Below are 21165 nucleotides of genomic sequence, written 5' to 3' on the forward strand. Positions count from 1 at the left end.
GGATGAAAACCCACAATCTCTTTTATAAGCCCATGTATACTGCCCAAACCCTAAATGGCTAACCTCTCAGCTGACGAAGCTCTGCCCAAATCTTCTATCCAAGGCAAAAAAACCTTTACACTCACTGTTTCTGAGCCTCTGCCAAATTCACTCTTAGCTTAGAATAAGCATGATTAACTCAATCCCAGTCCTCTTTACCCAAAAAATGAACTTTTGGACCAAGTACTTTTTTCCTTCAGTGGGCCTTCCAGAATAAGGGCCAGGATTGGAATCAAAGGCACCCCGCAATGTCCCCAGAAGAGTCTGTACTTCCTTGGCATGGTAAGTGCTCACATTTGTAAGAGAAGTAAGAGCAAGGAACCTTTTGAATCCTAGGTTAACACCCAGAGATTAACATACAGCACCACCGCAACAGCCTCTCAAATAATTATTTACTTTGTATCTGTAATAGGTATGGATAACCCCAGCCGCCAAAATGGCAAAACCCAAGATGACTGTGCACAAAAGGCTTATAATTTTCTGAGACCTCTACACATGGCCCTGAATCCTTTTATTCCCTTGGGTTAAGCTGCTATTATGAGTGAACAGAAAATGTTGATAATTATCACACAAGTGGGCACAAATGGTTAACAACCTTATCTTGACATTTTATGCAGCAATCACAACGTTATATATGACTTCTGAATGTACTCACCTAACTCCTTCACATATAATATGGCAATACCAAGTCAAAAAAGAGAGAGGGAGGGGTAGTGATTCAAGAAGGGGGCAGTGGAGAGCATCATCATCATCAGGGGGAAAAAACAGTTCTGAATAAAGTAAAAGCAGACGGATATTATCACCCTCTCATCTGTATCACTGATAAAGCATCCTCCATAATACGTTATAAGGCTTCCATTCTGCATTGTAATTCATTTTATTTCAAAAAGACAGACCATAATTAAATTAGTGATATTTTTAGCAAAGACAAAGAAGGTAAAATTCCAAAGGACATCCATTGTCCCCAGTTGACACAAAGATTTAGGTATAAATAACATGTGATTTTCCTTCTCTTTGTGCAGAACATTGTGTTTAGTTTATATTCAATAAAGAAAGGCAGTTACATTTTCAAGAGGGTATGAGGATCATGGTTTCCCCCTCTACCCCCTCAATTTAAAATAGGCACACAAAAGCACTGATTTTTATTCTTAGGAGAAATCCCCAAACAGACCAATTGTGTTTGGGCAGGTTAGGGTATAAATGCTGACTGTAAAAGAAACCTATTTAAATATTGCAGACACAGCTTCCAGGGCCTCGAGCAAGCCTTCTCTGAAGCAGTAAAGGGGAAAGAATCCCAATGGAACACAATCTAGAGTGGAAGCCGAGCTGTTTGTGGTAAAAGTTTAAAGGCTGCTGGTCAGATGGGAACCATAGCTACATTTTAAGTCAAAGGGGTAACCTGACAAAAATAAATATCCATTTCATTGCTAAGGGACAGTTGTGTTACAGCAAACCACTCTGAGACCACAGGGCAATTTGCCCACCAATTAACAGATGGCTTCTAAAGAGAAATGCAAAATGGTCTAGCTCCTAATGATTGCCATGTTCAATCTCACATGAGTGTCTCTTTCAAAATCATCTCGTTTAAAAATTGGAAAGATTAGCTATTGTAATTCTCCCAATTTAAAATTTACATAAACACTTTGATTTAGAAACCAATACTTAAAAGATTTTGCCTAGACAATGACTCAGCATACAAAAGTGATGTGGCCCTGTCCACATCAGGATCACAGTAAATGCACCACCACACCCAACTAGAGAAGTGACTTGTCTTTTACTCACTGAAGTGTATTTAAAATGAAATATTCAAATCATGTACTCCACAGCCTAGTCCAGCTAACCCCTGATGCTAACTCTAGACACACTGTTTCTACATGAACAGAGAAAAACTAAACACAAAAATAATCTTTTCAATTTACTGTATTACCATTTTATCACAAGTACCCATGAACCTATCATAACAGGGTAGAGGTAAAAAGAAACTTAAGAAAGAGAGCCTCAGCTCTGGCCAACTGGATCAATGGTAGAGCATGGGCAACCATGTGGATGTCTTGGGTTTGATTCCTAGTCATCAGGACACGGAGGAGATGTGACCATCTGCTTCTCCAGCCATCCTACTTCCCCTTCTCTTTCTTTTTTTCTTTTTTTTTTTTTTGTATTTTTCTGAAGCTGGAAACAGGGAGAGACAGTCAGACAGACTCCCGCATACGCCCGACCGGGATCCACCCGGCATGCCCACCAGGGGCGACTCTCTGCCCACCAGGGGGCGATGCTCTGCCCCTCCAGGGCGTCGCTCTGCCACGACCAGAGCCACTCTAGCGCCTAGGGCAGAGGCCAAGGAGCCATCCCCAACACCCGGGCCATCTTTGCTCCAATGGAGCCTTGGCTGCGGGAGGGGAAGAGAGAGACAGAGAGGAAGGAGGGGGGGGCGGGGATGGAGAAGCAAATGGGCGCTTCTCCTACGTGCCCTGGCCAGGAATTGAACCCGGGTCCCCCGCACGCCAGGCCGACGCTCTACTGCTGAGCCAACCGGCCAGGGCCACCCCTTCTCTTTCTCTCTCTTCTCCTGCAGCCATGGCTCTATTAGTTCATGTGAGTTGGCCTGGACTGAAGATAGCTCTGTGATCTTCTCTCAGGCACTAAAAATAGCTCAGCTGCCAGGCAATGGAGCAATGACCCCACAATGCAGAGCATCTCCCCATAGAGGGCTTGCCAGGTAGATCCCAGTGGGGGCACATGCAGGAGTCTGTCTCTCTGCCTCCTCTCCTCTCACTTAATAAAACAAAAAAGAGAGTGAGAGAGCCTCAACTTTGCTTCATCTTAAGAACTTTTTAAATGATGCTTTCTTTTGTTAGTTACTTAAGTTACCTGATTACTTGCTTATTGATAAAGTTGAGGCTCACTCTTTGGGAAGAGGCTATGTTTTACACCACCAGATTATTACTGAGAGGGATCTGATGTGGGAAGTAACAACTATAGATGGAGCTTCTCAGCTGTTTGGGCCATAATGCATGGCAACTCAGCAAACCCATTTAAAGATTTGGGCAAAGACAGGTGGCAACAGGTATTTTATTCAGAAGAATCTATCTTTTTATGATAAGGTGTCCACTAAAGAAAAGGGGACTGGCCTGACCAGGCAGTGGTGCAGTAGATGGAGCGTCAGACTGGGATGCAGAAGACCCAGGTTTGAGACCCCGAGGTCACCATCTTGAGCGCGGGCTCATCCGGTTTGAGCAAAAGTTCAACAGCTTGGACCCAAGGTCGCTGGCTCGAGCAGGAGCAGGGGGTTACTTGGTCTGCTGAAGGCCCCCGGTCAAGGCACATACGAGAAGGCAATCAATGAACAATTAAGGTGTTGAAACGCGCAATGAAAAACTAATGATTGATGCTTCTCATCTCTCTCCGTTCCTGTCTGTCCCTGTCTACCCCTCTCTCTGACTCACTCTCTGTCTCTGTAAAAAAAAAAAAAAAAGAAAAAAGAAAAAGAAAAGGGGACTGGGTGGTAAAGCATAATATGTTAAATGATACATCATCTATGAAAAGAGTTGGACAAAAGGTGCTCTCTAAGGGTTCCCCTCCCCATCTTTCCACCATCTCTCTTGTTTCACAAATAAATTCAGACCTGTGCATTAAAAATAGTCATGTTAAAGAGCTTACTATGCTATAAAAAGCTATACAAAATTCTAGGTATTCAATTACAAGTACCCCACTCAAATGAAGATCTTGCTAAATAGCCTTTCAGCTCATTCCAATATTCAATAACTTGTAGTGTAAAGGAGTTCTCCTATTTTGTTGCTGACAATTTCTTCCATGCTAATAACAAAGGAGCAGGGAACTAAATAGTTATATATTACAAACTGATCTGCTTTATTTGGGGAAAACTTGAAAAATCTCATACTTCAGGTCACTCGTTAACCCTATTCCCAAATATAATACAACCTATAAAGTCAGTGCTTACTCTAATTCACCAAATATACACCATTTATTAATGTATTTCATTTATACCTAGATTACCATCTTATTTTCGTCAAGCAAGATATTTCTAAGCAAGAAAATAACATGTATCCTCTGTGACCAGGATTTGAGATTTTTACAATCCCCGAAGAAATGTTGTTTTCTGAATGCAGACTCTACAGCCTAATTAAGGTGTTGTTCAAAGATCCTCTGTATGATTTCCTAAAACCTAGTCATATCCTGGCCAGGCCATCCCTGTCCCCACACCAACGCCATGCTTTTACTTAAAGCTACATGAAAAAGTAGTCCATTCTAATCCTTTAAGCTTACATAAATACCTTAACAGACTGCAAGGTAAGCACTAAAACTGACTAGATATTCTTACAGACATTTAAAGTTATGATTCTGCATCAGTAACTAGTTAGAAACAAAAATAGTGTAAATGAAGGTAAAATCAGAATTTGAGTTCTCTTTACAAAGAGAACTCAAGACTGTCCAAAAAAAATTGATAATGTATATGATTGATTCCATAAGACACAGAAATTTAATGCCTCTAAGCATACCTATGTCCCCATGAGACTAGACACCAAAGAGTTTTAATTAAATGATGACTAAGTAGGCAGAGGGAATACATGTAAGTTATTCACAGGCAAGACTGTTTTTCCACAAGGCATATGAATCTCACAAGCTGCTACACACGAAAGGAGTCACCAAACATACTGACCTCTGAAAATTACAAGTCAAAGACAAAACAGATAAAACATCCAGAAAGACCTAGTGAGTGATCACAGAAAATACCACTGCTGCTAGTCATCTCCGTCATTCTTCAGGCTGTTCTTAGTCACACTTCAGAAAAAGTAACGACCATAAAACACAATAAATGGCGGAGAAATCACAAGATGTTACCTGGGAGGAAAAATCAGTATCTGCATTGCACCTACTATTTTTGATTAATTATATCCAGACGTCGGTTTTTCCCCAACACTGACAATGTGAATCAAATATGAGTCAACTATTTGAAAGAGACAAGTGATTTTCTTTTCAAAATACACATATATACACACACAACCTCTCAAAGTAAAGACAAATTCCTTCACCAATAGCTTTTGTTATCCTCAAATATAAAATCTTTTGGCAAGTAAGTAGTCTGCTTTGGCAGCACAGCTATGACAAAGAGGTTCAAAGGTGAGAAAACTGTGACCTCACAGACATTGGGAAAAACATCAGAATGCCAACCTTAGAGGGCTACTGGCAATAAAGAGTACCCTACAAAAGAAGTAACTATTTTGATATATGTGAAAACACAATCTGGGGAGCTTAGTTGGTTAGAGCAGAGTTTGTTACACCAAGGTTGTGGGTTCAATTCCTAGTCAAGGCACATACAAAAATCAACCAATAAATGCATAAAGAGAGAACAAATGATGCTTCTCTCTAAAATCATTATTTTTAAAAAAACTTAAAGAAGTAGTTTTTAAACAACAGCCCTCAAACTTCATCAGTATAGATAAAAGCCATTCCAAACAAATGAATAAAAACTACACCTTTGCCCTATTCCGGGTACTACATCTGAAAAGCTGCGACCTCCGGAATGCAGTTTAATTCTTCCAGATCACAGAGGCTTTACAGAATCTCCTAGAGCATACAAGGTACTTTAAGGGACCAGAAGTTCAGGTTAGGATAACAAGATGCGAAAGGTACTCAACTAATTGGAAATGTCTTACGACTTGAACCAAAAAAGGGCTCAATCTCCCATTTGGATTCAAATAACTTCCTAAAGGAAAACTCTGTTCTAAACAAGACATTGATGATGCCAGTACTGACTTCCAAAGGTATCCAGAAGATGATGCCTGAAACCTGCACCTTCTTTGACATGCCTGTTGGAAAGATGGCAAGCTCCAAGTAGAGACTTCTATGCAATTACAAGTTACCCTCTTATGGCTTAAAAAATATCAACAACAACAACAAATCAATAAGCTTAGTTTTGGGAGTGTTGAAAAGTAACTCTGACATGAAGAGATAGAAATGTGAGTAACAAAAATTGTTTCTATAGAGTTCCAAGTTTTAATACAAGCTGACTCTAGCTAACTAGCTAAAGAGAATGTATTAGAGAGGCACAGAGGTTTTCAGCATCAGTACGGGTTGGAAACCAGGCTACAGAAAGCTAATAAGTATGATATAAAGAACCACCACCATCAGAGCCAGAACACATAGTCTGATGAGATGGGTCACCACACTATCTCATCCCTCCATCACTTCCTTAAGAGTCCAGGTCCTGGGGAAAAAAAATACCTAACTGATTTTATTTCGGTCCCATACTGGCCCCTTGCTTATACTAAGGCAAGAATAGAAAAGACCTCTCACTCTCCAACCAGCTACATTCCAGGAAAGAAAATTCTCTACTATAGAACACTCCTAATATAAGAGTGAGACAATTTTCTCTCAGATCCATAAAAAACTTTACAAATTTCTCCATACAAAATCGAAAAAAAAAGCCTCTCGCATTTCTGTTCAAATAAAAGCCACATCAAAGATTAACCAACAAAAAGAACAATCAACAAATCATTAGTGGACTAGACCATCCATGCATATATGAAACAAGGCTTTAAAATCTTAGCTCAAAAACACAATCAAGTCTCCCATGTATCACCTTCTGTATCCCCTCCAAAGATGACTCCAGTAGCCAGATCCTTCCACTTCTATTTCACCTTAATAATAAAGTGCCATCATAAGAAGTTACATTCTCAGTATTTCATCATTCAGGGTCTCTTCAACAGATAGCACCTTGAAATCAAGTGCCCAACATGGGCTGACGTTGTCTAGCATGCCCAGGAGTCTTAGACAATAGGACTGCCAAACAAGGAGTTAAGCTTGAGTCATTTTCACAACTATTTCCAAACAAGACCTTACAGTCCCAGAGGCTGGTCTTCTTTATCCCAATAAGGGGCCTGTGGAAGCTCCCCACATATGAGGCGGTGGAAAGAAAAGTCCACATGAAGCTTGAATTAAGACCTTAAACCATAACAGTATTAGCTTTATTATTTTAAACTCATGCAATCTCAGGGAGGCTTTCTACTAAGTTTCAATTCATGGAATTGCTCTTCATTTGTCAATAGCCAACGTTTGAAAATAAATTCAGTCACTAAGTGTGAAATGATGTTCCTGCAGCCAGCAGGCATTTGGCTGATGCCAACAGAGAAGGCAGGAGGCCAAGATATGAGACCTAAAATTTTAAAGGAAGGATGCTCTACTCAGTAACACAGAATCTGAAATAATATATATAAAGGCAGAAATAGGCCACAGACCACCTGCCTCTACATTCAACCCGTATCTGTCTTTCAATGTTGCTTCAGGAAAATGCTTAAGGCTTCCTTTCCTCCAGTAACTGTTCCTGTGGTCTAAAAAAGGAATGCTTCTGCTCGGAGGGGTTTTATTTGCTTGTCTGGCTGGTTAGTTGGGTTGCTTTTTTGGTGTGTGTGTGTTTTGCTTTCTGTTTTGTCTATTTGCAGGGGTGGGGAGAGAAATACTGGGGAAGGGGAACAACAGAAGGAAAAGCTAAAACTACTGAAGAGAATGTCTACATCTTCCTCTTTGGTGCCTTCTACTGAGGAATGGCTTTCTGCCAAGATTTCTATCAGGTTCTCAACAGGAGACAATGCTGCGAGGTGGAGAGAAGGAAATCTGGAGCTGTGACTGTGTGTCCCAGAACCCCCACACAGATGCTTTTCTCTGTATGCTGTGCTCTAGGAGAAGAACGTAGGAAAGGGAGAAGGCAGAGACTACTAGGGAGCGAAAGTGCTTGGGTTCTCCTCTCTGAATCTAACAGGTGTGCCGCTGCCAACTCCTCCAGGTGGCCTGCCATTTTGCTGAGTGATGGAAATTAGAGGCAATATGCTATAGAACAAAACAAGCCTGAACCAGGCTGAATAACTGCAAAGGGGCAAGTCCCTATTAGCAGTGAGCAATGAGATGAATGATATACAAATTCACTTTTTCAAATGGATATTCCTTTGATGCAGAAAGTGGAAAGAACTAAGTTTGAAGACAAATAAACTATTTCAGTGAATAGAGGTTGGCCTACAGCCCAAGAAAGAAACCTAGTATATCACCTGAAACAATCACTATAATTTACTTTCAGATACTTTGGTAATGACATATAGTATATGCTTTCCCTTTTTCTTTTTTCTTTTTTTAGTGGGATTGGGGGGTGGGGGGAGGACAGACAGTAAGAGAGAGAGAGATGAGAATCATCAACTCATAGTTGCAGCACCTTTGTTTTTCATTGACTGCTTTCTCATATGTGCCATGACCAGGGGCCTCCAGGTGAGCTAATGACTCCTTGGCTCAAGCCAGCAACTATGGAGTCATGATTATGATCCCACGCTCAGGCCAGCGACTCTGTGGCTCAAGCTGGTGAACCCACTACACTCAATTGGGAGACCTGGGGGTTTCAAAACTGGGTCCTTAGCATCCCAGGCTAATGCTCTATCCACTGCGTCACTGCCTTGTCAGGCCACTTTTTCTTTATATGAGGTATCTAGAATAGGCAAATTCTGGAGACAGAAAGAGTGGTGGTTCCCAGAGGCTGAGGGTGGGGAGTTACTGTTTAATGGGTACAGTTTCTGCTCAGAATAATGGAACAGCTCTAGGAAAGGGTAATGTTGACGACTGTACAACACTGTGAATGTACGTAATGCCATTTAGCTTTACACTTAAAATAGTCATGTAGTTTAAGCTTTAATTATAGAGATGGTCACCTAACACACTATCATGGATGTAGTCCGGGGGTAATTAGCATAATACAGAAAGGGCCAAACACCAAAAGTGACTACCACAAGCTTATATACCAGGGGTCAGGAACCTTTTTGGCTGAGAGAGCCATGAACGCCACATATTTTAAAATATAATTCCGTGAGAGCCATACAACGACCCATGTACGTTATACATTATCCAATAAAAATCTGGTGTTGTCCCGGAGGACAGCTGTGATTGGCTCCAGCCACCCGCAACCATGAACATGAGCTGTAGGAAATGAATGGATTGTAATACATGAGAATGTTTTATACATATTTTTTTTTTCGTATTTTTCTGAAGCTGGAAACAGGGAGAGACAGTCAGACAGACTTCTGCATGTGCCCGACCAGGATCCACCCGACACGCCCACCAGGGGGCGAAGCTCTGCCCACCAGCGGGCGTCGCTCTGCTGCGACCAGAGCCACTCCAGCGCCTGGGGCAGAGGCCAAGGAGCCATCCCCAGCACCCGGGCCATCTTTGCTCCAATGGAGCCTGGGCTGCGGGAGGGGAAGAGAGAGACAGAGAGAGAGGAGAGGGGGAGGGGTGGAGAAGCAGACAGGCGCTTCTCCTGTGTGCCCTGGCCGGGAATCGAACCCGGGACTTCTGCAAGCCAGGCCGACGCTCTACCACTGGGCCAACCGGCCAGGGCCTGTTTTATATTTTTAACATTATTTTTTTTATTAAAGATTTGTCTGCGAGCCAGATGCAGCCATCAAAAGAGCCACATTTGGCTCACAGCCATAGGTTCCTGACCCCTGCTATCTGTAGTAAAATCAAAAACCAATTCTCAGCTATTTAGCATAATGAATGTCAAAATGGGTTTTTGTTCCTTAAACTAGTTATTTGTTAATTAGTGTAATGAGTGTTATAAATGAGGTCTCATTTTGAAGGTGTTCAAGGTATGTAGATGGGCTGAATTAGTTTAGAAACACTACTCACCACTGACACTTGCACCCTATAGATCAGGGGTCCCCAAAATACGGCCCGCGGGCCGCATGCGGCCCCCTAAGGCCATTTATCCGGCCCCCGCCACACTTCTGGAAGGGGCACCTCTTTCATTGGTGGTCAGTGAGAGGAGCACATTGACCATCTCATTAGCCAAAAGCAGGCCCATAGTTCCCATTGAAATACTGGTCAGTTTGTTGATTTAAATTTACTTGTTCTTTATTTTAAATATTGTATTTGTTCCCATTTTGTTTTTTTACTTTAAAATAAGATATGTGCCGTGTGCATAGGGATTTGTTCATAGTTTTCTTTATAGTCCGGCCCTCCAACGGTCTGAGGGACAGTGAACTGGCCCCCTGTGTAAAAAGTTTGGGGACCCCTGCTATAGATAGAGCCTCTAAATGTGAAATGGCCTTGGACACAACCACTGTTTAGAAGGCTTTCCTTTTGCACGATACAAACAGAGGGCACTCTGGAATGGTGTAAGCCCCAAGAGAACAGTTCATAAGGTGTGCTAAAGCACCTTAAAAGAATAAAGCACTGGGACTTCAAACAGCAAAGCAGTTGTTCTCAATCAGTTTGGGCCTGCCTGCTGAATGTCTGTGTGTAGGTGGCAGAACTCGGTACTGAAAAGAAGCTAAGCTTCAGTCCTCCCTCTCTGGCACCCACTTTTACCTACCCAAAATGTCTTGAAAGATGTATACACTAAACTAGGATAGGTCCATTTACAATCATCTCACCCCTCAAAAAAAATGTTTGTGTGTGTGTAAGGGGGGAACTCTTAAAAAGTCCATTGTCTTGCTCTAGAAGCCAGCACAAAATATTAGATGTCGTCTTGACATTGATGGCTACACCCACATATGCTTCTTTCCATAAACACTCAGAGAAGTAAAATTTCAAACCAGAGCAAGAAAGCAAAGCCCCAAAGATTCCACATTGTGCTTTTAAATAGCACATTAGGTCCCATTTTTAATGTTTCAGAATATGGACTTGGGGGATATAATACATTGAATATTATCACACCTTTTGGCAAAGGTTTCTGATTTTCAGCACTTACAAAAAATGTATTGTTATAAAAAACAGTCACAAATCATTATTGCCAATTCTATATTTTAGTCCTATTATATCAGGAATGACGGTATTCACTCCTAATATAAAGGCTCAGAAGTACTAAGAATATAAGGGTCTAGAAACAAATCTTATTCAATTAATATCCTGAGATCTTCAATCATTCTGCTTGAGAAGGTAATATGCTGTTCGCACCTTACATCACATCCTTTGGCACTATTTTTAAGAAGAGCTAACTTAGCAGTTATGCTCACAAAAGAGAAGTCACAGAATTCTACAGCTCGAAAATGATTCAGAAATCATATCTGAGAGTTCCTTTATTTTACATGAGGAGAGGTATCAATTTGACCCACCATTAGCAGCTTACTTAGGTATATTTTAACGTGGACTAAGGGAAAACTATCATTTAAAACTCAAAAGCTCTCCAGGACTAGTATCAGAGTTTGGAAGAATTCAAAAAACATTGCCTTGGTGTTAGTGACCCAGTGACTAAAGACTGAGTTTAAAGCATCAAAATAGGAGGAAATGAAGTTGTTCCCTCAGGCTCCAGTGACCCTGAATCCAATGAAATGATTCTGGTTTACCTGTTTACATGCATCTATGCCTCCCCTAAATCTTACTTTAAAAGCAGAATTTGACTTTCTTAGGATAAAGCCTACAAGTCAAACAGGTTGTGAAAAGTCAGGACATCTACATATGTACCCTACAAGGTAATGAGTAACCAGATCTTCCACCTCAAATGCAAAAATGCAAATTTTAGTTGAGATAGAGGGCGGGTTGGGGGTGGATTACAGGACTTGCAAGACATATACACACTCCCCCTCCAAAATCAAAGCACAGAGTTCCAACAAAAAGTACAATGATGAGAAAAGAACTCATTAAGAGCTAAAAATAAACTCTAATTCACAATATGCATAAGGATTTAACAAAAAAAGGAAAACAAGATGTAAAATTGCATCTGCTAAGTTAACCATGCCCTCATGGAAATCACCAGCCCCCTTTACACAAACTGAAATCTGTAAAGTCTGTGATGACTGAATAAAGCAAGGCTTTAAATGTTTTCAATGAATATTTCAACAGAAACAAAGAGATAGCAATTTTTTTCTAAATCCTCTGATCTGCTAACACAAAAGGAATACTGGGCTTCTCAAAAACCAAACAAGCATCTCTCTGCATTTCCCTAGCTAAATATCTTATTTTATGAAGTCAGAATATTTAGTAATAAAATTTCCAATTTATTTTAAAGGTATATTACTCTCATAGAAACAGATGTCAATAAAAGTGAAAACAAGCCTCCAGTTAGTTTTTAACTAACCAGTACCTCATGGTTCAGTTTAACAATTTGCTGACCTTACTAGCCAATAATAATCCAATGGAGAAGCTCACTTGAGAGTACCTTCATATTTTTAGTCAAGCTCATTCATTCTGAGTAGCATTCACACAACACCACACAAAGCAGTAACACGCACTCCAGGGCTCTAGTTCAGAGAGGTTGATCTAATACCATTAATCATTTTATAAGCTCCCAAATACTAACTTGTACTTCCTTCCTATTCCCACTTTGTCTGACCTTTAGAAAATCAATTAAGTTGGTCAAATCACCTAAAAAGCAAAGGATAGGAAATTAACTTTGCATTCTCTCCACATCATGAGACACTATAAGAATTCTATGACAAAAGATCTATTTGGAGATTTTATTAAAAATCAGTTTTCCCAAAGGAAAAAAAGTCTGCAACTGTCAAGTAACTGAATGAATATTAACTGGTAAGAAGGGGATACCAGACAGCCAGTGAGAGAGAACCCCTGTGTGCTAGGCACTTCAGGAAAGAAACAAGTTCAGTCAAATAACTCGTATAAGCCTACAAAGTGGCTAGGTTGGGACTGGAACTCAAGTGTAACCTGTTCTTTCTAGGCTTAAACCTTTAAAACTAGTGCAAGAAGGTCACCTCCCTAGCAGGGGAGAAAGTAGCAGGTGTTCTATTTCAATGTTAATCCTGAAAATTTGATCCCAAACTAAGCAAATAACCCTAGAGTATATACAGGTTTGGTAAATCCTATTACCAATGCATTCAAGTCCACTTCACATGTGAAGGAACGCTTATAAACACAGTTTAAATTAAATGCTGCCACCTTGCATTTTCTTCCTTGAAGGAGGCACAGAGTGAGGATCACTCTAATTTAAAACAATGTAGAAAGATCACCCTCAAGTAGCTGACCATGATGTCTGACGTAAGAGATTATTCAACAGTTATATCAAAGAAAGGTAGTTTTAACTGAGTATCTGTTTCTGCACAATACTTGGAAGAACTGCCAATGCAGCTTTACAGCTGAGAGCTCCTCAAAAAACATCTGATGACGGAGACCATTACACAGACATCCAATGGTGTCAAAACACTGACATTCTACAACTTTAAGAAGCTAAACCAAATACTTCCAGGAAAACATGTTAAATGAGCCACTGCATAGGCTTGACAAATCAAATAACACACGTTAAATGCCAAAAAACACTTATTTTTTAAGTTGACCATTTTAGTGGACAGTCACACCGTGAGGGTTTCCACCGCTCTCAAAATGTAGTAGCAGCCATGTACTCCTCTGAAAGCCAATTAACTCAGAACAAGTACAGAAGAAGCTGGCGAATTCTGAAACAGCTTTATGACCAACTAGTCTTCTAAGTCAAGCAATACTTAAAAGACAGTTTCCAACAGGTACAAAACAAAAATACTTTTCTCTGGTCATAATTGACAAAGTTAAAAGACAAAGGCTGGTGCCCACAGGGTAGTGTAATAGATAAGCCAGTAAAAGAAAATAAAAACCATTCAAAGCAACACAGGTTTATTTTGTACTACACATCATAAAACTGGGGCAGGGGAGTGGGGAGGATAACTCAACTGAGGAGAAATAGGATTTTAACATTCTATAGTTTACAAAAGGAAGAAGAAATCCTGTATCAGAATTCAGTGGCTCTTAACCTTCTCCCACTTAGTTCCCCATCTTCTCTCTTGTTCACATTCTTCCATCCTTTACCACGACATCAGCTACTAAATACTAAATTGAAAATTGTTGAAATTCCATCTATACCCCACTCTCCCAATGCAAAAGTAAACAGAAATAAGAAAATCCAGTGTAAAAGGTCTGTTACAGCAAATAGCACAAACGCACTGCTACCTTGCTAAATTTTAAGGGGAGAAATCCTTACAGATGAACTTTGACTATATTTTATTTTCTATGGATTATACATCCCCAAAGTTTGTGTTTGGTATCAAACTAATACAGGAGTAGTCAAAAAAATAAATAAAAATAAAGGAGTAGTCAAAAGTGCTCAATAGTATGTTCCTAGTCCACTGGCAAGACAAATATGGGTCATCTAAAAGACCTAGTGACAAGGGCCAAGAACGCACAGAATCAAAACTCCTAAATACCGTATTTACCCAATAGGTTTAACCTCATTTTCCCAGTAAATATTCTTTAAAAAGCTGTTGGGCAAAGTGTAACTAGCTCATGGGAATTGCAATACTTTTTAAATTCCCTTCTAATGGAATAAAGTATAAAGTAACACAAATATCAACATCAAGAAATCAAAGGCCTTGGCCAGTGTGCTCAGTGGATAGTGTCGGCCCTGTGTATGGACGTCCCAGGTTCAATTCCCAGTCAGAGAACACAAGAGAAGTGACCATCTGCTTCTCTTCCCCTCTCTCTCCCCCTTCTATCTCTCTTATGCTCCCTAAGCCAGTGGCTCAATTGGTGCAAGCATTGGCCCCAGACACTGAGTGAGGATAGCTCAGTTGATTAAAGCATCAGCCCCAGATAGGGGTTGCTGGATGGATCTTGATGGAGGAGCATGCAGAAGTCTGTCTCACTATCTCCTCTCCTCTCACTTAAAAAAAAATTTAAGATATATATATATATATATATATATTAGACTAATATTAAAATACGATTTATGGTTTTCAATCCTGAGGAACTAAGTTTGTGAGGATTCTAAGACATTCGAGTGAAGTTTAAAAATTGCATTATCCAGATAAAATAAACCAGAATCAAAATTAACTTTAAAGATGTCAAGAAGTAATAGGGACATACTTAAACCTAGATAAGAACCTTTACATAAAAAAAAAAGATTTTACTACTCAAGACCGCAGAAGTAGTGTGTGAGGGAGCTGGGGTGTACCATCCACGGCACTGTCAGTTCAGAGGTAACTGACAAAGTCCTTCTTAGGTCTCTTAAAATTTGTATTTGAGCCCTGGCCAGTTGGCTCAGTGTTAGAGCGTCGGCCTGGCGTGCAGGAGTCCCGGGTTCGATTTCCGCGGGCCAGGGCACACAGGAGAAGTGCCCATCTGCTTCTCCACCCCTCCCCCTCTCCTTCCTCTCTGTCTCTCTCTTCCCCTCCCGCAGCAGAGGCTCCATTGGAGCAAAGACAGCCGGGCGCTCGCTGAGGATGGCTCTGTGGCCTCTGCCTCAGGCGCTAGGATGGCTCTGGATGCAACAGAGCGACGCCCCAGAGGGGCAGAGCATCGCCCCCTGGTGGGCATGCCAGGTGGATCCCGGTCGGGCGGATGCGGGAGTCTGTCTACCTCCCCGTTTCCAGCTTCGGAAAAATGCAAAAAAAAAAAAAAAAAAAAAAAAAAATTATATTTGGTTGTTTTGGTCTTGTTTCTTTTTTCTTTCCTTTGTCCAAAAGCTTCTAGTTGGCAGCTGATGGGACCAGCATAGCACTCACCTCAAACAATTCCTAGATTAAGAGTAAAGCCATCATACCAAGATTAAAGAAAAAAAAAGAGCAACTCTCATTACCTGAGTTCTTCAACTAACTATAATTTTCTCTTCTTCATAAAAAAGTTTAAAGTACCAATATAATAAGTTATCCTAAAGTTTTGAAAACTAATTGCACACTTATATGATACATGCACACACAAACACTTTTAGGGGACAGGAAGTTCAATAAACACAGCCTTATGACTTAAATTCAACATCTAGTCCTGAACCCCAGGAGTTAATTCATCAGAAACTAGTGCTGTGGGAGGGAGGGCACCTGGAACTGAGTTTGCCATAGAACAAGGCTCTGCAGTTTTAACACCTCTCCTACCCACCTCCAGGCAGAATTCAGGTAAACCTGGAAGTCCTCAGTTTTACTCTCTGCAAAATGTTCAGAAAAAGAAGTGGATAACTCCCAGGTAGCTGGAACATTATTCTGGGCTCTCTTTACAAAGATTCTGATTCAGTAGGTTGGTGCAAGGCCCAGGAATCTGCATTTTGGCAGTTATCCCAGAGATTCTAATGCAGGTACACCTTACTGACCATATTTCAAAAGACTATGATTCTCCAAAGGGCGGGCTTTGCCCATCATAATCCCCTGGGGAGCTTTTTGACAGGACTCCCAAGGCCTCTGGAATCTGTATTTTTAAAGACTCCCTTGGGTGAGAATGTGCAGCCAGATTTGGAATCACTGGACTAGAATATCTGAATTCACAACCACAGACTACGAAGTTTCCAGAGAAGCAGGGATGGTCTTCATTTTATGGATCCCTCAGTCCTTGATTCACAAAAACCTCTCATTGCCCTTCCAAAAAAGACACACTCACCAGAATATGCCCCTCCCCTGTACAAGTTTTATGTCTTGCTATAAACTCATCCATTGCTCTGGCCTCCAGAGAGGCAAAGAGAAAACATCCCAGCAGGAAAGAGTAAGAAAACCAGAAGCCTGGTCCCCACTCTATTTAATAGTCACGCAGTCTTAGACTAGTCATTTCAACAAACCTGGGCCTTTCATCAACTGTTCAGTGAGAGAGTTGGCTACGGTTACCTCAAGGGCTTTTCTGACTCTAACACTCTTATTATTCATTCCTTGCATCATAAAATCCATTTCACTCCTCTAGAATGCAGCATCAGCAGGTGTCAAGGACTCTGAAGTGCATATAAGAACTCAAAGGGATGAACCCACATCAGCTAAGCTGTACAAGCAGCAGTAGCTCCTCGTGATAAATGCCCATAAACAGGAAACAAAATGAAGCAGAAAGCTGTGGATGAGCCCAAAGAGCAGGCCTGAAAAACAAGCTAATGAATAGAATTTAGGCTGGAGAAAAGAGGTGTTGTATTTGCCACCGAAGGTGTGTCTTTAATGTATTTCCTATTCCTCATTCTACCAAAATAGTGACATTAATTTGCTAATACCAGCACGATCTAAAAATTACATACTCTTTTAGAATTTAGGAAAGAGGCATACACTTTCCAACTACACTTTTTTATATGTGAAATACAGTTTTATTTGCAGCATTAAGGAGAGATGTAAGAAAAGTAAAAAGGAAGGATTTTAATTTTCTTTCCAAGGAGTGACACCAGAGTTCTCTTAGAACCCAGACAATTAATGTTCACCTCCTACAAAATTGGAATAATACAAAAGAGCTGGTCCAACAGCTAGCTCCCCGGGAGGACGGATAGATTGGATAATTAGAGAGGGAACAAGGAACTCTGACTTGACCCTGAAGGATATGCACTGAGAAACAGTATACTCTGGCTAATGCTAAACACCGCAGGGCAGGGTCCAAATTCTCAGATATTCTTTCAAACATTTCTAGGTATGTTAATAATAGCTTCTAAGAAAGATATGCCCACTTTGCATAGTGCAACCTGGCTTTAGAAATCTACCATTTACTAGACTACTTTGTTCAATACAAATATTTACAAAGAAACTCAGAATTAAAAAAACAACAACTAAGGTAATGTATGCTTGAAGCTAAATGAGTCAGACCCTTCTAAATACTATTTTAACCCACATAAAGAATAGGATATCAGTGGGCTAAATCAAAACAGGCTTACTAGAAAAAGAGGTCCTCTGTATTTAGATTTGCCTACTCAACATTTTGTAATTCATTATCATGAATATTCACTTTACTAAACATGCACATGTTTTATTGATAAGAAAAGGTTAAAGAAGAGTTTTAGATTGTCCTACAAAAGCTTTTATAGCAACATGTCCCATAGAAACCTAGGGTGTGTGGGTCATCCCCCAAAATGAGTTCTGTGGTCAAATAAGGCTGGGGGGACTACAAATCAAACCGGTTTTAGCCCAGTTTTCAATATGCTAATAATCTGCAGTGCAAATCTTCAATAGGAAACTATGGAGGGAAGAATTTCTCACTCACTTGCCAATATAACAATTGCTTTAAGAGATATTTTTTTAGTCTCTCTCATGGGATGAAACTTAGAGAACATCTTTTGACCCTCATGCTCACTGTGGGTATTCCTGGGTACTCCATTTGCTTATCAGAGATTTTAAACAAAAATTTTACCTTGGTGAAAAAAGCTGTTAGTCCCCTTTCACAAGAGTGTGGGTAGAGGGGTGAAATAAATGGACAACAAATATATATATATATATATTTTTTAACAGGTCAGTCACTACTCTTTTTTTTTTTAATTCATTTTAGAGATGAGAAAGAATGAGAGAGAGAGAGAGAGAGAGAGAGAAGGGAGGAGGAACGGAAGCATCAACTTCCATATGTGCCTTGACCAGGCAAGTGCAGGGTTTTGAACAGGCAACCTCAGCGTTTCAAGTTGCCGCTTTATCCACTGTGCCACCACAGATCAGACTGGACAACAAATATTATGTAGTTTGCCAGTAATCTTTCAAGCATCTTTTTTTTTCCAATGGTAGGAATAGCTACACTAAACAAACCAGAAAACACATCAGTTATCAGTTGTCAGAGCCTCACTACCATTTATCATAGTCATTTATATCGAAGAGGTTGCAAAATATAAAGCATATTGTTTTTCTAAAAATAATAAAATTTAATATTATAACTGACATATGTAATAAGTCTTTTGTTCTCTACCTTTTCTAACTTTTCAAAAATTGTTTCTTTATAAATTTCATATATGCTGCTTACACAGATTTTGGAAAATGAAATGGAAAAAAAAACTCCATCTATTCTATTATCATATTCAAAAACAAAAGACAAAAAACTTCCTGATAATATCACACTGAACATCTAAGTAACATAATTAGCTAAAGTACAGTTACTCAGTATAGATTAACAACAACTAGGTGTTACTTAGTTTTTATTTGATTTACTTGATTTCGATAAATTAATTCTCTGTGAATCTCAATCTGTTGCTCAAGGAATTACGGCTGTGAAGACAAGCCCAGGTGATAGCTAAGAACTCACTTACCTTGAACAGAATGAGCCCTGCTGCCTTTGGCTATTTAAAATGGCTGGAGTCATTTCAGAACAAGTCACAACTGATCTCAGAAATTAGCTATTGTGTCCTTGTCCTCTGCCCTCTACCTTATTTTAACAAGGGAAATCTGAAGCCACGAGCTGACATGTCCAAGGTCATATGACTCGAGACTCCAGGTCTGACTTGTCACACTGTCTTTAAGTATCTTTTACTCACTTCAAATATTTAGTTTTATATTGTTGGTTATAAGCCAGGTAAACCAATTTGAAACACATCATCACTCAATTTTAACAATACCATGAAAAATCGACAGAGGCGCTCTACACTTCATACATTTTTTAGTGTTTGAAAATAACTCCTGCAGGAAGCATTAACCTGTCTATCCCAAGAACGTGCTCTGAAGTAGATTCTAGTTGATTCTAAAAATTTAGTCAAATCTTACTAAACACAAAGGAGATTTTCCAGTACCTAAAATTCAAAATGTACTATCCATCATTAAAGGTCAAATTCCCCATCCTTTCATTCAGATCTTTATAGGAGGAGGACTCGAGCACTTCTTCCTTTCCTTGTCAAGGAACAGAACACAGATCTTGCTACACTCAAACTATATTAGTGCAAATATTTGCACATTGGCAATGTGCCATTACCATTCACTCTGTTCATATATAAGCAGTTCATATATAAGAGGACATTTAAAGAAGTCTTTTTTGCCTCTCCCCAACACAATAGAATTATCTCACTGCTGAAATGCTAAGACATGTAAGTAAGCTCAGGGAACTAAAAACTAAAGGTTAACATGACACTTTCTGCCCCAGACACAGGCACTTTTAAAACATTTTTCAAAGATGTTATTAAACAGCTCAGAGTATATAAAAGTCTAGCTAAAATATATTGTCCATAAAAGAATTTTCTGCTTTAAAAGGAAAACAAAATCCTTAAAACGAAGTTTCACACTGCTGATGTAGTCAGTAACAGGGAAAATGTGTAGATGCGTACAACTGGAGCAGTGACCTACAAGTAATAAACGTATTTGCTCACACCTTGAAACACAATCCTTTAAATATGTGTAAACTATATAAAACTGCATACCTGTTATTTTGTCTCTTACAAGCTTACAAGACTCTATCTCACCGATGCTCCCAAAAAGACTCTTTAGTTCCTCCTGTGTCATGTTCTGAGGAAGGTAGTTGACTATCAAGTTGGTCTTGCTGTCCTCTGTGTTCCCAGAGTCAACTGGTGATGAGCAGTTGTTGTTTATGGTGGTTGGACCATTGGCTGTGTTATTGCAAGTGGGCCCATTAGACAGTTGTGTTTCCATGGCAGCAATAACCTGCTAAAAACAGAGAAAATAAGAAATGTTAGAATTCATATTTCACATATTAGAGATTCCATCCAAAAATTTAAACACTTGTCACTAAACACAAGTCATTCTGCTGAATTACAACAAAGCTTCAACAAAAAGGGTAATGCCTATGCTAATTTTTACTTCATATTAAGCTATTCAATTAAAATCAGTTATACATATTCCATACATGCACATAAGCACAATTTAAATCTTAAACATTCTCTAGAACCACCTTCTGTGTCTATTCACATACCCTTACTCACCTGCAATGTCCAGACTCAGAAAATTAAGTACCAAAGGGCACAGAAATAAACCCTAAAACATCATACTGGAAAATAAAAGAGCTCAACATGCTACCAAAAACAAACAAAAAAATAAAATGTTCTAACTCTAAAGAGATTTTCAGTTAGCCTAAGAACTTCAGTATTCTAAAACTGACAGACATCATTAACTTTAAAATCAAGAACCAAAAGTACTTAAAAAAATATTAATTTGTCAACATGTACTGTTTTGGTTACATATTGAGAATGTTTTTGATTGACAATATCTTATACGCCTACTGTTGGTAAGAAATCAGAAAATATCAGATGTTATATGTTAGGGCATGGAAAGGATTTGTAGGATAACTTGGGGGGAAAAGCTATGAGTACTTAGTGGACCTTGTAGAGTCTAACAAGCCGTTTTTGTCAACCTTGGCAGCTAAAGATCACCAATAACATAACTGATCTAAAGCATCAAAATAAAATCCCAAAATAATTTAATATGGTATTTTGCCTTCATCCTAACATTAAAAACAACCATCTATTCCACTAAAACAAGTGTAAATATAACAACTTTTGCAAACAGACCA

The 21165-nt window shown here is 39.6% G+C and overlaps 1 protein-coding gene across 10 annotated transcripts in view; it reads right to left on the reverse strand.

The window, feature by feature from the left end:
• The window catches only part of ELAVL2 (ELAV like RNA binding protein 2), a 159281-nt gene that overhangs the window by 52182 nt on the left and 85934 nt on the right, over positions 1 to 21165 (reverse strand). For 7 of the 10 annotated variants that reach the window (XM_066368272.1, XM_066368278.1, XM_066368277.1 and 4 more), the window contains one exon: positions 20060 to 20303. In XM_066368272.1, the coding sequence (XP_066224369.1) occupies positions 20060 to 20303 (244 nt within the window). The remainder of the gene's footprint in view (positions 1 to 20059; positions 20304 to 21165) is intronic. The other 3 variants (XM_066368280.1, XM_066368275.1, XM_066368274.1) reach the window with 1 other exon arrangement.

Source organism: Saccopteryx leptura, chromosome 2, assembly GCF_036850995.1.
Source record: "Saccopteryx leptura isolate mSacLep1 chromosome 2, mSacLep1_pri_phased_curated, whole genome shotgun sequence".
Lineage (NCBI taxonomy): Eukaryota > Metazoa > Chordata > Mammalia > Chiroptera > Emballonuridae > Saccopteryx > Saccopteryx leptura.